General features: G+C 29.6%; 1 protein-coding gene across 2 annotated transcripts in view; it reads right to left on the reverse strand.

Annotated features, from left to right (window-relative positions):
* Positions 1-897: 897 nt before the first annotated feature.
* Positions 898-15,506, reverse strand: part of LOC139485482 (COMM domain-containing protein 5-like) — a 35,934-nt gene continuing 21,325 nt past the window's right edge. The window contains exons 4-7 of one of the 2 annotated variants that reach the window (XM_071269995.1): positions 14,038-14,088; positions 7,881-7,976; positions 6,400-6,475; positions 898-3,353 (exon numbers count right to left, since the gene is read on the reverse strand). In XM_071269995.1, the coding sequence (XP_071126096.1) occupies positions 3,252-3,353; positions 6,400-6,475; positions 7,881-7,976; positions 14,038-14,088 (325 nt within the window). In that variant the 3' untranslated portion in view covers positions 898-3,251. The remainder of the gene's footprint in view (positions 3,354-6,399; positions 6,476-7,880; positions 7,977-14,037; positions 14,089-15,506) is intronic. The other variant, XM_071269996.1, reaches the window with a different exon arrangement.

Here is a 15,506-nt window from a genome sequence, read left to right on the forward strand (position 1 = left end):
GACATCTGCCCGCTAGACATGTACACCTTACAATCACTCCATACAACAAATATAGTAGACCTATTGCATATAGTATGAGAAAAACAGACCAAAACACAAAAATTTAACTATAACCACTGAACCATGAAAATGAGGTCAAGGTCAGATGACACCTGCCAGTTTGACATGTACACCTTACAGTCCTTCCATACACAGAATATACTAGCCCTATTGCTTATAGTATCTGAGATATGGACTTGACCACCAAAACTTAACCTTGTTCACTGATCCATGAAATGAGGTCGAGGTCAAGTGAAAACTGTCTGACAGACATGAGGACCTTGCAAGGTACGCACATATGAAATATAGTTATCCTATTACTTATAATAAAAGAGAATTCAACATTACAAAAAATTTTGATTTTTTTTTTCAAGTGGTCACTGAACCATGAAAATGAGGTCAAGGACATTGGACATGTGACTGACGGAAACTTCGTAACATGAGGCATCTATATACAAAGTTTGAAGCAGCCAGGTCTTCCACCTTCTAAAATATAAAGTTTTTAAGAAGTTAGCTAACACCGCCGCCGCCGGATCACTATCCCTATGTCGAGCTTTCTGCAACAAAAGTTGCAGGCTCGACAAAAACCCTATTAAAATAAAAAATTATTTAAAAAATAAATTCTACATTATTGTTCCATAAACTGCTCAATACATGAACAATGTTATCTAAGTTCCAAGCTATTCCATTATATTATTATATTCAATTTAATATTAGTTAGAAAAAACTTCTTATCATTTATCAAAACGTCAACCAACAAGTTTTCACTTGACTGGTTGAAAATAAATTTGACAGTTATTCCTCAATATTTGTATTGTAGCTTTTGGGTTTGCCTTTAAGAATAGTGAAATTACACAATAAATTTGGCAGATAATATTTTTTTACATGACTTAAATCTTTAATCGTTTAAATTCACAATATAAAATTACATTCTATTATTTTAAAGTGTACACAAAGACATTCATATAATGAAAGTTCAAATCACAATATAAACAAGATAAGACCAGATGCTCCGCAGGGCACAGCTTTATACGACCGCAGAAGTCGAACCCTGAACAGTTGGGGCAAGTATGGACACATCATTCAAGCTTGATACAGCTCTGAATTTGGATTGTGATAAAATAGTAGACACAAATAGGTTTCTGACACAGAATGTATGTGGGCTAAGAACTTAAACTTAAAAACTTAAAAATTTTAAATTGGACATTTACCTTTTATGGTCCAATATCCAAAATCTAAATACATGGTTAGATTCAGCATATCAAAGAACCCCAATAATTCAATTTTTGATGAAAACAAATAAAGTTCAATTTTGGACCCTTTAGACCTCAATGTGGACCAATTTGATAACTGAGCCCAAATATCAAAAATCTAAATACATGGTTAGATTCAGCATATATCAAAGAACCCCATATATTCAATTTTTCATGAAATCAAACAAGTTTAATTTTGGACCCCGATTTGGACTAACTTGAAAACTGGGCCTATAATCAAAAATATAAATATATGTTTAGATTCAGCATATCAAAGAACTCCAAGGATTCAATTTTTGTTGAAATCAAACAAAGTTTAATTTTGGACCCTGATTTAGACGAACTTGAAAACTGGGCCTATAAGCAAAAAGCTTAATACATGTTTAGATTCAGCTTATAAAATAAACCCCAAGGATTCAATTTTTGTTGAAATCAAACAAAGACTAATTTTGGACCCCGATTTGGACCAACTTGAAAACTGGGTCCATTATAAAAAAAATCTAAAGTACATGTTTAGCTTCAGCATATCAAAGAACCCTAAGAATTCAATTTTTTTTTGAAATCAAACAAAATTTAATTTTGGGGACACTGATTTGGACCAACTTGAAAACTGGGCCAATAATAAAAAATCTTAGTACATGTTTAGATTCAGCATATCAAAGAACCTCAAGATTTGATTTTTATTAAAATCAAACTAAATTTAATTTTGGACCCTTTGGACCTTAATGTAGACCATTTTTTTAAACGGGACCAAAAATTAAGAATTAACTGTTTTTTACATACATGGTTAGATTCGACATATCAAAGAACCCCAATTATTCAATTTTTGATGAAATCAAACAAAGTTTAATTTTGGACCCTTTGGGCCCTAATTTCTTAACTGTTGGGACTGAAACTCCCAAAAATCAATCTCAACCTTTCTTTTATGGTCGTAAACCTTGTGTTTAAATTTCATAGATTTCTATTTACTTATACTAAAGTTATTGTGCGAAAACCAAGAAAAATGCTTATTTTGGCCCCTTTTTCGCCCCTAATTCCTAAAATGTTTGAACCAAAACTCCCAAAATAATTCCCAACCTTCCTTTTGTGGTAATAAACATTGTGTTTATAAATTTCTATTTTCTTAAACTAAAGTTATCGTGCGAAAACCAATGATACGACAACGCCAACGTCATACCAATATACGACTGCAAATTTTTTTTCCGTCGTATAAAAAGGAATGAAAATATTGAAACAGATGTATCTCTAACCCAAGTGCAATTTTGATAGCATAAAGCAAATGTTACAATTAAAAAAGAAACACTGTATGATAATCTCTATATTTTACAAAACGATAGTATGAACATTCAAAATACAGTACATTCAAGTGAAAGGGCCAAAAAATCTACCAAGAAATAAGATGTGCTGCTTACAACAAAATACCCTAATAGGTGGTACCTCTTAAACTTACCAAATCACACATTATTTTTGTGTAAAACTTTATAATTAGAAGAACCAAAAATGGAGAAGTGAAAACTGTAGGGTTGGGTCTTAAAATCTCAATGGAGTGTATCAATACTAATACAACTGCCTTTGAATTATCGTCAACTTCTTATGAGTGGTTCTTCTTACTCAGGCTGTTACATGTCGCCTTAAATTGCTTACTACCATTTCACTTTTAGCTATTGTGGATAGTTGTCATTGGCAATCAAACCACATCTTCTCATTTTTATATTATCACAAACTTTAACAACTTTAACAACCTACACTCTCACTTCTACTTTTCAATGATTAAAAAGATTTTCAAATTTCAAAACATTGTTTAGATCATGCACCAATATAGTAATCATTAATACATTAGTCAATATATGTTTAACACAGTGGTATCTAAAAAGTATCCAAAACAGGAATGTTTCATTTAATTGCAATTGACGTTCTTGATCCTGAGTATTGTGCAGTACATTATGGCATATTAGTTTGTTAATCTTGAATTTTTAATATGTTTCTTTGTTCAATGTCCTCCATTTCTTTAAGAACAAATGCCACATTATATCGAAGTTCATGAAACTTTGATGTTGGTACCTGAAACAGAAAAAAAGGAAATATCAGAAAATGTCAAAATAATAATATTATAAGTGGATGAATAGACACGTGATAAAGAGGACAAGCAGTTTGTTTGTCACGCTTTTCTAAGAAAGGGTAGGTATTTACAACCAAATAAATCAAAATTACCGAGTTTGGTGAAAGATGACATAATCATCTGGATGTTAGGCCTGCCAAACATAAAGGCAGGGTTCAACAAACTAAATATTAAAATAGGATAAGTGATTTGATATATCAGACTTATGTTAAAAGATCTTTTTTATTATCACATACACTAAGTTTCTAATCCTAAAAAATCAACTGTGTCTAAAGCAATATGCTCGTATTATGCATATTGAAACTTAATTAAGAATAAAATGATATATTTAGAACAACAATCATATAAAGTTTCCAATAAATTATTTGAAGCACACTCAAGTAATGGCACAACATATTGCTTTTATAAAAAATCTGATAGTTAAATTCCTGCGTCTATGGAATGATAAATCAATAAATTTAAATCTTTTAAGTGAGCTTCTTTTTATCAATTACCAAAGAAAATGTTAGGTTTTAAGGAAAGCAATCTCAACATGCTGGAGATATGTCCAGTCTACAACGGATGTACAAAAAATGAGAAATTGACCAGTTTTCATCAAATGTTAAGGAAAATCAAGTATGCTACTTGTGACATCGTGAAAAGAACACTAATACCTAACTTTTAGATACAAGGCTGTTCCTATCTAGTTATTGATGACGCTATGGTTCATTGTGATAATGGTAAAACATACTTATCTAAAATTCAAGCTACAACACCATACTGTGGCCTTATCAAACCTACTGCTATTAACACCTAACACATTGCAAGTATGCAAACATTTTTGATTTCCACTGCATAAACAGGACTTGAGTTCATAAAAATATCTAGCACAATTATCATACTCAGACTCAAAAATAAACCAATCAAAACATTTAATTTGGTCTTGCGTGCATACATTTTGTACTTCAAGTAGTGCGTACAGTTTTATGAGCAACTATAAATCAGAAATATAAATTCATAAAATAACTTGACTCTCATCTTGGGATATAATGTTTATTGACCCAAAAATACTCAATACTGTATATTTATCTCTGTAAACATAATATTCTGGAATATTTTAGTACACCTAAAATGATATTTAAAAGATAATAAATAAATATGAATTTATGTACTTTCACCCATTTATTATTTAATAAGAAAAGTGTGAGATCCAGGATTTAAAATAATTGTGGTTTAAGGGGAAGGTTATGATATAGAAATAGAGCAATCCCAAGCTATTAATTTGACAATAAAACCTTTATTGCTGTCAGGGGATAAAGAAATATACACAAAAAATCAATAGTTTTGTCTGAGATTTATGGAAGTTCTTCTGCACCTGAACAGGCTCTTTCTAATTGTCACATTGCTCCTTTTTTTTAGCTTTATGTTGCATAATTTCAATCCCTGAGTTTTTTCATTTTTTTCCACTTATCCACATGTTAAAGTTATGTAATATGGCATTTCATAACATATATAAAAAGTATAAAATTGTCCTTGATATATCATGGGTTATACAACCAAAGCTTTTAGTAATTGAGGCATTATTGCCAGGGGATAAAGAAATATGTATACAAAATTAATCATTTCGTCTGCAATTTGTGGCAGTTCTTCTGCTCCTGAATAGTTTTATGTTGCATAATTTCAATCCTTAAGTTTTTTCATGTTTTTCTTGCTTATTCACACGTTTAAGTTATGATATATGACATTCCATAACATACATAAAAAGTATAAAATTTTCCTTGATATATCTTGGGTTATACAACCAAAGCTTTTAGTAATTGAGGCATATATTGCCAGGGGATAAAGAAATATGTATACAAAATTAATCATTTCGTCTGCAATTTGTGGCAGTTCTTCTGCACCTGAATAGTTTTATGTTGCATAATTTCAATCCTTGAGTTTTTTTTCATTTTTTTCTTGCTTATTCACATGTTTAAGTTATGTAATATGACATTTCATAACATATATAAAAAGTATAAAATTATCCTAGATATATCTTGGGTTATACAACCACAGTTTTTAGTAATTGAGGCATATATTGATGAAAACATATTATATAGTATATCTTGAGACAGGAAATAATACATGTAACTTCAATATCAGACCTCTAAAGATAATTCATATATGTTATGAAATGATTTCTTCCTTTAATTGTCTTAGCAACAATCAATAACAAATGAAACAAGATAGGTATTCATGATGAAATCTGAATGCAGACTTTTAAATAATGTAATTAGTTTCATAAAAATACCAATAACACATGGTCATTATAATTTTTAAAAAATGGTTCTGTCACGATTACTTGGCATTTGATTTTTTTCATGTTTCGTTTTAAATTAATAGAATTTTTTTGAACTTCAGGCAATATCATTATTTTCTATTTCAAAATATATTAAATGGGAAATCTCCCTCTTATAAAAAGATTTTTTTGGTTACATTTACCATACAATCTTTTTTTATAAAAGTGGATTTAGTGATATTGTAGTTTTACATTTGCAAACACTTATAAATCATTGGAAATAAATTCATAACGGGTGGAAACACAATGAAAGCCCTTTGGAGAACATAAAACAGATCTACTATAATAAACCATTTATATCACAAATTTAGTATAAAGAACAGTATATTTGGATATTTTCCCTCATTTTCACTACAGCAGCCATAATGAATGATACATTAGTAATTAGACATCCTCAATTTATATATTACACTACCTACATTTAGGTATAAGTACCATATGGTAATGATATCTACTTTACTTAATTCAAATAAACCAATTATATAACTTTGATATATTGATAAATTCAAGCATCAGTAGTTAAATAAGTTTTTAATTGTACACAATCAACCAGTTATTTGAGGTTTCCAATTCAAACAAGACATTCAAAGATTGCTCTTAGTCCGAAATGACTCCAGTTATCTTGGATTTTTGTGAGACAGCAAAATTCCAGTTGATATTTAAGTGCTTACCTCAAATTTATGAATGTTTCCATTACTTAAAGTCATTTCCATAAGTACTGTGGGTTCTAGTGCTCTGTTTAATACACTGAAATCATAAACAGTTAATCAAAATAGTTACGTTCAAAGAATATACTTCTTTAGGGAGTAAGGAGGTGATATAAACTGTATGCATATAACATGTTCATGCCGTCAATAACAGAAATTAAATTTCTGTGTTTAGCTTCACACAATTAACTCAGAAACAGACAAAATATTCTTTATAACTTAATACATAGAAAAAGACAAAGTTAAACCATTACGTAAAAGTGACTCTACTAGAAATGCATAAAAAGGCACAGTTTTGATTCTTTTAGGATTCATGGATGAAGTTTTGTACTCTCTGATAGCATAAATGCATTAGAACTTTATCAACAATTTATATTAAAATAAACTTTAAACGAAAACTAAGTTATTACAGACAGACTGATAGATGAAATGAGACAACAATAAAAGTGCACACTGACAATGATTGATTTAATGTTGAATGTCTTAAATATAATAGGTTTTACTACAATTATCAAATAAACTAAACATTTTCAATAATCGATGACATTAAGACTAGGTCAGATAGTTACTGACAGACAGATATGTTGATAAGTATCCCAGAAATAGACCTAACTGTGCAAACTTGACATTGACCAACGAACCTTAAAATTCGTTAAATGATACATGACAGAATGTACACCTTACAATCATTTCTTACACAAAATATAGCTAACCAGTTGTTTATAGTATCTCCGAAATAGACATATCCAGGAAAACATAACTTTATCCAATGAACCCTGAAAAATGGTAATCTGCCAGACTGACATATACTGCCTACATTCATTCCACACACAAAATAAAGTTGATATATTGCTTAAAGTATTTAAAAAACAGACCAAAGGAGAAAACATTATCATTGACCAATGAACCATGCAAATGGGTTCAAGATCTGACAGATGAAGCCTGACAGTCTGACATATAACCTTTAAAATCATTTCATTCACCACATAAAGTTAACCTACTGCTTATTGTATCAAAGAAACAGAACTAATCAAGTAACTTGAACCTTGATTTTATATTCATGAAATGAGGTCAAGGTCAGGTGAACTATGTCTAACCGACATGTAAAATTTGTAAGCAATCCAAATATCAAACATAGTTAATTCCTTTTACTCAAAATAAGAGAGAAATTCACATAACGAAAAAGAAGTTTTTTTCAAGCAGTCACTGAATGATAAAAGGAACAATAGACATATAACAGACAGAAATTTCGTAGCATGGGGTATCTGTATACAAGGTATAAAGCATCTCAGTCTTCTAGGTTCTAATATTTATACCTTTAACAGACAGTTTATGCTGGTGTCGCCTAGTAATCACTATGTCTTGCATTCTGTGACTTTCTCTCCATGGTGGACAAAATCATAAATGCTTGATAATCTTTATTATTATATAAAAATTTAACCAACCTTGTAGATATTGCAACATCTGCTCTCCACTTAAATGAATCAAGTCTAGGCAATCGTGGTCTGCTCTCCAAGGCATAGGTATCTATATGTGGTCGCCTGTTATATAAAACATTAATTTGATTTCAATTTAATATTACATAAGGTTTACATTGTACTTTTGAGCAAATTGAAAGGTATTTATTGTATATAGATGTAAATATATGCGAAATCATAAGTGTTGACAAACTAAAATGTTTATTATTAGGATTATTTTAAAGGATAATGACCACTCAAACTTTGTGCTTTCTTCATTTTTTTCAACTAGCATTATGGAATTTGAAATAGCATTGTTTCTTCAAAAATATAGCACCAATTTATAAAACATGCTATCCTAAAATTTATACATAACTGAAAGTAATGAGTTAACATTCATTGAAACGAATGTCACCCTTTATCAATCATAAAGAGTCACTCCCATAAACATACACATTTCAGAATGGGAAAATCTTGTTATGGAAAATAAGAATATGTCTGGGTTGTGAGAGGGGATCTTAACTTTCATATTAAAAAAAATTATGGGCATGGCTGTATTACCCTAAACAACCTGCCCAATCTCACAACAATTGTCCATCTTCCTTAAAAGATCTGTTGGTTTGATTTTCATATAATATGGGAAATCGAGCGTTGCGTTTCTATTGTCAGTTTATGAGTTAATCAGTCATATTTTTCACATTATTAACGTCAGACAAAAACTGTTTATTCCATATCTGATCTTCCAAGAAAAAACTCAGTAAGAAGTATAAAACAGATATACTTTTTGTTGGTTGTACCTTGTTTTATTAAATCAAATTTCAAAGGTATGAATGACATCAGATGTTTTTACAATATTCCAACTGTGTTGTTTGACCTTAGCAATATCAACGTTATACAATTTGTTTTGATGATCAGAGATTTATACATGTAATTGAACACTTATATATTGATAAAATATAGGTAGATCATCACTCTAACAATGATCTTATGAAATAAACACTGCAGTCGTGCTGTGAAAATTATTGACATGAATATGATGTGATAATTCAATTTTCACTATATATATATAGCCTAGGATTTTTGTCACAAAATACTGTGGATACATTCTTATTGGTTGGATACCAATCTTCGTGGATTTCGTGGGTACAGGTGCACCACAAAATTAATTGTTCAATGAATAACAAATTTTCTATAGTTGTGTATGCAGACTTCATCAAATCCAAAAATCTAAATATCCACGAACATGTTAGTTTTTCTTAATCCACGAAATTTGAATCCTAGAAAAGTAGCATTTTTCTCTTAATATTTTTTTTACAGGTTTATTTATTGTTTTACTGGTAACAATTTCTTTTTAACAAAGTTCTTCTGTTGGTACATACATAATAAACTACATAATATATATTACTGTTAATTTGTTGTATTATCAGCACTTGTATATTGTTTACAGTTTTGTATTATTGGTAAGAATGATTTGCAACAAATTTGACACCTCTTGGTGCTTACACAATAAATAACATTATATATGTAATATTATATATAAATATATATATAATCTGTGCATGTGAATTAACTTTTATACCAACATAATTATGTATATATATGTTATATATTTCTGTATTCGATTGAGACATTGACATTAACAAAGGCTATGTGTTGAGGCAAAACATTTTGTCAATACCATTTCATAACATATTCTTTGCATGTGGCACGTCTGGCGTATATACAAAATTTGGTCCTGGTATCTATGATGAGTTTATTTGCATGTGTTCGTAAATTACCATCTTATATCAGTATTGTTCTGCAAATGTTCAAAATTATGTATATACATATAAATATACATTAATAAATTGGTATATTATGTATTGCTATTTATTTAAAGGCGCTAGCATTATATATTCATAATGTTTATTTTTACCTAAATTTTGTTTACTGACTTATTCATTGTATCTTTTGTAAGAACATTTGTAACAAATTTGTACTTTTGTTGCTTTGACAATAAACAACATTAATTATTTTTTATAACAGTTGCTAACCTTCTACATGACATTTGGTTTTTGGTGTTAAGTATTTTTTTGTATAATATCAGGATTATTAAAATACTGAACAGTTAAAAAAAACGTACATCACGAACCATCAAATCCTTAAACAAAGGCAAGTAATATTGAAGTACATAGTATGACTCGCCATAATATTTCCAGGCTGTTTGGTATAAGCATCATGATGCGAAAACGTTGAACTATTTTTTTAACAAAGTTTCCTGTTGGTACATACACAATAAACTACATAACCTACTGTTAATTTGTTGTACATGTATTATCAATATGATCAACACTTTTATTATTGGTTTAGAATGTTTTGCAACAAATTTGACACCTTCTGATGCTTACACAATAAATAACATTATTTATATAAATAACAGTGTTCTTCTCAGAAATTTTGGATAGCATCACATTTGGCGTAAAAAATTAAATTGTATTTTTTACAATGTAATTTATCATGTTTATCGTGTCGTGGCAACGCTTTATTTCCTTTATGTTATATACATTATTGTTTATTACAAAATGTATTATAATGTTTGTATGCTATAGGCCCTTATTTGGTAAATAAAATATTCTATTCCACCCTATTCTTTGTTTTTATATTGTTGAATTCATAACTGAGAATACAATTAAACTATAACCATGATAACAGTATTTTCAGTTTATGTTTTCTATATATTCATTTATAGTTCCAGAATTATTTTTTTCCTCTTAGTCTAAATAAAAATATATGTGTGGTTCCAGTTACCCTACCTATACCCAGCTAAATGAATGAATGGTTTATTATTGTGCAACCTATATAGATACAATTGCACTAAATATGTAGGAAAAAACACGGTTCTTAATAAAAAATTTGAATAGAAAAAATTCTTTATCATGTCTTTGAAACATATTGGTTCATGGTCCCAGTTGTTTCTTTTTACAAAATGATATATTTTTAACAAAGTTATCTACAAGTAGTCTGTTAATGCTTAGTTTTCTCTTTATGTATCATTGTTTTCTGTATACTGTACATGTGCCATTTGTGCATATGTAGCTATTATTGTAAAATGCGTATTTTTGTCATATCTGGTCCGGTTCCGAACAGTAGTTTACACTAAAATATTAAATGGCCGCCGAAAGCAATGAAAAATACGAAAATAAACAATGTTTGACAAGAGATTGGGAATGAATATGGCGTTTTTAATGCATTAAATGGATGAAACATATACAAAGCCAATTTTGATCACTTTCTAAAGAAAGTACAAAACTTATTTCGCCCAAAATCAAAATTTTCACTCTCGATTTACAAAAAAGTAATAGGAAGAGAAAGAAAGTAATACTAATATATTAAAAGTCGTAAAAAGATAAGACTCAACCTCATTTTAAAAGAGAAAAATTGTTTGTTTCTTTGAAATTTAATTTAGCAAACATATTTCGTTTTTTTTATGATTTTCTGATTATGTTTTCTCCTTGTCGAAATTTGCCGATTGCAAACCACGTGGTATTTATCATGTCAAAGTTACAGCTTGGGGTATTTATATCCAAACAGTTACCGCCCAAAGGGCAATTAACACCTATCTAACCACTCTAAATTGCCTCTATTGCCCGACTTGAAGGGATTACAATTAAAAGTGATATATTTTTTTATGATCATAAGTGATAATTAGATGAAAGTTCAAAATTTAGGAACGAGAAAAATAACATCCTGAAAATAATTATAGCGTCGCGGTAATTATTATAGCGTCACGGGAAGAAATATAGCGTCGCGGTACCGCGACGCTAAAACGGCCTGGGGAGAACACTGATATTAGATACAATTATATGTATAATCTGTGCATGTGAATTAACTTTTATACCTACATAATTATGTATATAATATGTAAACATGTTATATATCTCTATATTCGATAGAGGCATTGACACTAACAAAGGCTATTTGTTGAGGCAGACATTTGTCAATACCATTTCATAACATTTTCTTTGTTAATAACAATTTTATATCAGTATTGTTGTGCAAATCTTCAAACTTATGCATATATATGTTGTGTACAAATTGTTATGTTCTTTATTTTTGTACAATTTATCAGCTTTTTGTGAATCTCCATTACATAATAAGACAAAATCAGCACAGTGTCTTTGGTTAAACTTATCACTGTTTTATTTCCACAAATTCATGCTACAAGTCTTGTACATAGTATTGTCACAAAGTTTATATAAAAACACTCAAAATATATTTTGTGGACAAAGAATTTTATATTATTAAAAACAAAATTAATCTAAACCAATCAGGTGTCCTTATTTGTAGTTTTATGACATAGAGGACAGTGCTTAATTTTAGGTTCAGGAATATGATTTTGTGAGTAGATTATAAACTGTATATTTATTAAAGATAAACTTGTATCACCTGGTAAAAGTAGGTGTTTCAAAATACTATTAGCTTGTACAAATTATAATTTGTACAAAATTACAACTTGGGCACAACATTTATAAATATACATTAATAAATTTGTATGTTATGTATTGCTATTTATAGGCGCTAACTTTATAAATTGATATTGTTATTAATTATTTTCCTTAAATTTTGTTTACTGACTTATTCATTATATCATTTGTAAGATCAAATATGACCTTTGGCTGCCTTTAGGATAAACAACATTAATTATTTTTTTATAACAGATGCTTACCTTCTACATCATTTGGTTTTTTGTGTTAGGTATCTTTTTTTTGTATAATATATAACAAATTTGACACCTTATGGTGCTTACACAATAAATTACATTATATATATATATAATATAAGATACAAATATATATATAATCTTTGCATGTGAATTATTTTGTTTTCCTACACAATTATGAATATATGTTATATATCGCTATAGTTGGCAGAGACAATGACACTGACAAAGACTAGTTGTTGAGGCAAAATATTTGTCAATACTATTTCAAAACATATTCTTTGTAAATTACCATCTATCCGAAATTCAGGTATTTGGTTTTGATGTTATATTTGTTATTCGCGAGGGATTTTGTCTGATGCTTGGTCCGTTTCTGTGTGTGTTACATTTTAGTGTTGTGTCGTTGTTCTCCTCTTATATTTAATGTGTTTCCCTCGGTTTTAGTTTGTTACCCCGATTTTGTTTTTTGTCCATGGATTTATGAGTTTTGAACAGCGGTATACTACTGTTGCCTTTACCAATCTTAACCAATCAGAAATTTTATTGTTAGTTTTATGACAAAGGATAGTGCTTAATGTTACGTTGAAGTATATAAAAGAGGGACAAAAGATACCAAAGGGACAGTCAAACTCATAAATCTAAAACAAACTGACAACGCCATGGCTAAAAATGAAAAAGACAACAAACAACAGCACACATGACACAACATAGAAAACTAAAGAATAAACAACACGAACCCCACCAAAAACTAGGGGTGATCTCAGGTACTCCGGAAGGGTAAGCAGATCCTGCTCCACATGCGGCACCCGTCGTGTTGCTTATGTGATAACAAATCCGGTAAATAGTCTAATTCAGTAAATGTGCAGGTAAAACATCAACTGGATAATCATTGAAGATAAACTTGTAATACCATTTGAAAGAAGGCGTGTGTCAAAATACTGATACCTTGTACAAAAACCCTGTACAGGTTAAAATTTGTACAAAATTACAACTTGTTCGCAAAATATATAAATTTTGATAGTTATGCATTGCTATTTTTAGGCCCTAACTTTATATATTCATAATGTTGTTTATTATTTTCCTTGAATTAGTTTACTCATTGTATCTTTTGTAAGAACAATATGTAACCAATTTGACCTTTTGGTGCGTTTACAATAAACAACATTAATTCATTTTTCATAAACATGATAAAAGTTGCTAACCTTCTACATCATTTGGTTTTTGGTGTTAATCATTTTTATTTTCATAATAAAAGGAATCAATAAAAAACTGAACAGTAAAACAAACTCAAAGAGTTTTACTTTTACAACTCATCCCAATTGCATTTTTCCAACAAAAACAAATTAACAAAAAAATCTGAAATTACCCTATGCAGCTATGAAGATGTCATAAAAGATACAATCACTAGTTTATTCAACAATTGTACTATATGTATAATGTTCTCACCTTGATCCGAAAATAACACTTGATAAGTCTTCATGGTATGCTTCTGGTATTCTAGGCAAGAAAAGAAATTATACCTATGTTTAACCAGATGCTCCGCAGGGCGCAGCTTTATACGACCGCAGAGGTTGAACCCTGAACGGTTGGGGCAAGTATGGACACAACATTCAAGCTGGATTTAGCTATAAATTTGGATTGTGATTAAATAGTTGACACAGCATAGGTTTCTGACACAGAATGAATGTGGTCTAATAAACTTCAATCATTTTTTTTGCCTTTGAGCAATTCACTATGCTGTTGAATATTAATCCTCTCAAAAAAATGTTTGAAGAAATTTTCTTTATATTTATGAAATCTGAAATGAGAAAAATTGAAACCCCTCCCCCGCAATTTGTTTTTCACATCCCCCTTTCCCTTATTCCAAAACTGATCTCAATTCAAATTTCTAATGGAGTTTGCAAAAACAACTACTCATTTAAATACATCATAAAATATTAAAATGTAAAAAACGTGCTTGTTATCACTGAATGGTAAAGATTGTTTTAATTTATCAGTTGGTAGTAAAAGTGAATATACATTGTATATTGTATAAAACAATGATTTAAGTTGATTCAACTACTATTCTGGACAAAGAAAGATAACTCCAATTGAAATTTTCTTGCTATTGCGAAATATTGTGCAATTAGATATTTCTTGCTATTGTGCAATACTGTGCAATTGAAAATACTTGCTATTGCACAATACTGTGCAATTGAAGATTTCTTGTATTGCGCAACACTGTGCAATTGAAGATTTCTTGCTATTGCACAATACTGTGCAATTGAAGATTTCTTGCTATTGCTGAATACTGTGCAATTGAAAATTTCTTGCTATCGCACAATACTTAATATAATAATTTTGGATCCTGATTTGGACCAACTTGAAAACTGGGCCCATAATCATAATCAAAAATCTAAGTACATGTTTAGATTCAGCATATCAAAGAAGCCCAAGAATTAAATTTTTGTTAAAATCAAACTTAGTTTAATTTTGGACCCTTTGGACTTTAATGTAGACCAATTTGAAAACAGGACCAAAAATTAAGAATCTACATACACAGCTAGATTTGACATATCAAAGAACCCCAATTATTCAATTTTTGATGAAATCAAACAAAGTTTAATTTTGAACCCTTTGGGCCCCTAATTCCTAAACTGTTGGGATAAAAACTCCCATAATCAATCCCAACCTTCCTTTTATGGCCATAAACCTTGTGTTTAAATTTCATAGATTTCTATTTACTTATACTAAAGTTATGGTGCGAAAACCAAGAAAAATACTTATTTTGCCCCTTATTCCTAAACTTTTGGGACCTTAACTCCCAAAATCAATCCCAACCTTCCTTTTGTGGTCATAAACCTTGTGTATAAATTTCATTGATTTCTATTTACTTATACTAAAGTTATTGTGCGAAAACCAAGAATAATGCTTAT

The sequence above is a fragment of the Mytilus edulis genome, chromosome 8 (genome assembly GCF_963676685.1).
Source record: "Mytilus edulis chromosome 8, xbMytEdul2.2, whole genome shotgun sequence".
Taxonomy (NCBI): Eukaryota; Metazoa; Mollusca; class Bivalvia; order Mytilida; family Mytilidae; genus Mytilus; species Mytilus edulis.